The 262-nt window shown below is 71.0% G+C and overlaps 1 protein-coding gene across 1 annotated transcript in view; it reads left to right on the top strand.

Moving 5' to 3' along the window:
• The first annotated feature begins 22 nt into the window (after nt 1-22).
• The window catches only part of IPP (intracisternal A particle-promoted polypeptide), a 5,855-nt gene continuing 5,615 nt past the window's right edge, over nt 23-262 (top strand). The window contains exon 1 of the mRNA XM_010190285.1: nt 23-259. Coding sequence (XP_010188587.1) covers nt 23-259 — 237 coding nt within the window. The remainder of the gene's footprint in view (nt 260-262) is intronic.

The following is a 262-nucleotide window of genomic DNA, read 5'->3' on the forward strand; positions in this document are numbered from 1 at the left end:
TTCTGGCACCCCCGGGGGGGCCATGGCGTGCGCCTTCGCCGCCGCAGTGGCGAAGGGCAGCGGAAGCTCCTTCTCCGACCGGCACGCCCGCCTCCTCCTGGCCCAGATCAACCGGTTGCGAGCCGGGCAGAGCTTCTGCGACGTGAGGCTGGAGGTGGGCCCGGAGGCGTTCGCCGTGCATCGTCTGGTGCTGGCGGCCAGCAGCCCTTACTTCGCGGCGCTCTTCGCGAGCGGCATGAAGGAATCCGGCCGGGATGTGGTG

This window comes from Mesitornis unicolor, unplaced genomic scaffold (genome assembly GCF_000695765.1).
Source record: "Mesitornis unicolor isolate BGI_N332 unplaced genomic scaffold, ASM69576v1 scaffold46298, whole genome shotgun sequence".
NCBI classification, from domain to species: Eukaryota; Metazoa; Chordata; class Aves; order Mesitornithiformes; family Mesitornithidae; genus Mesitornis; species Mesitornis unicolor.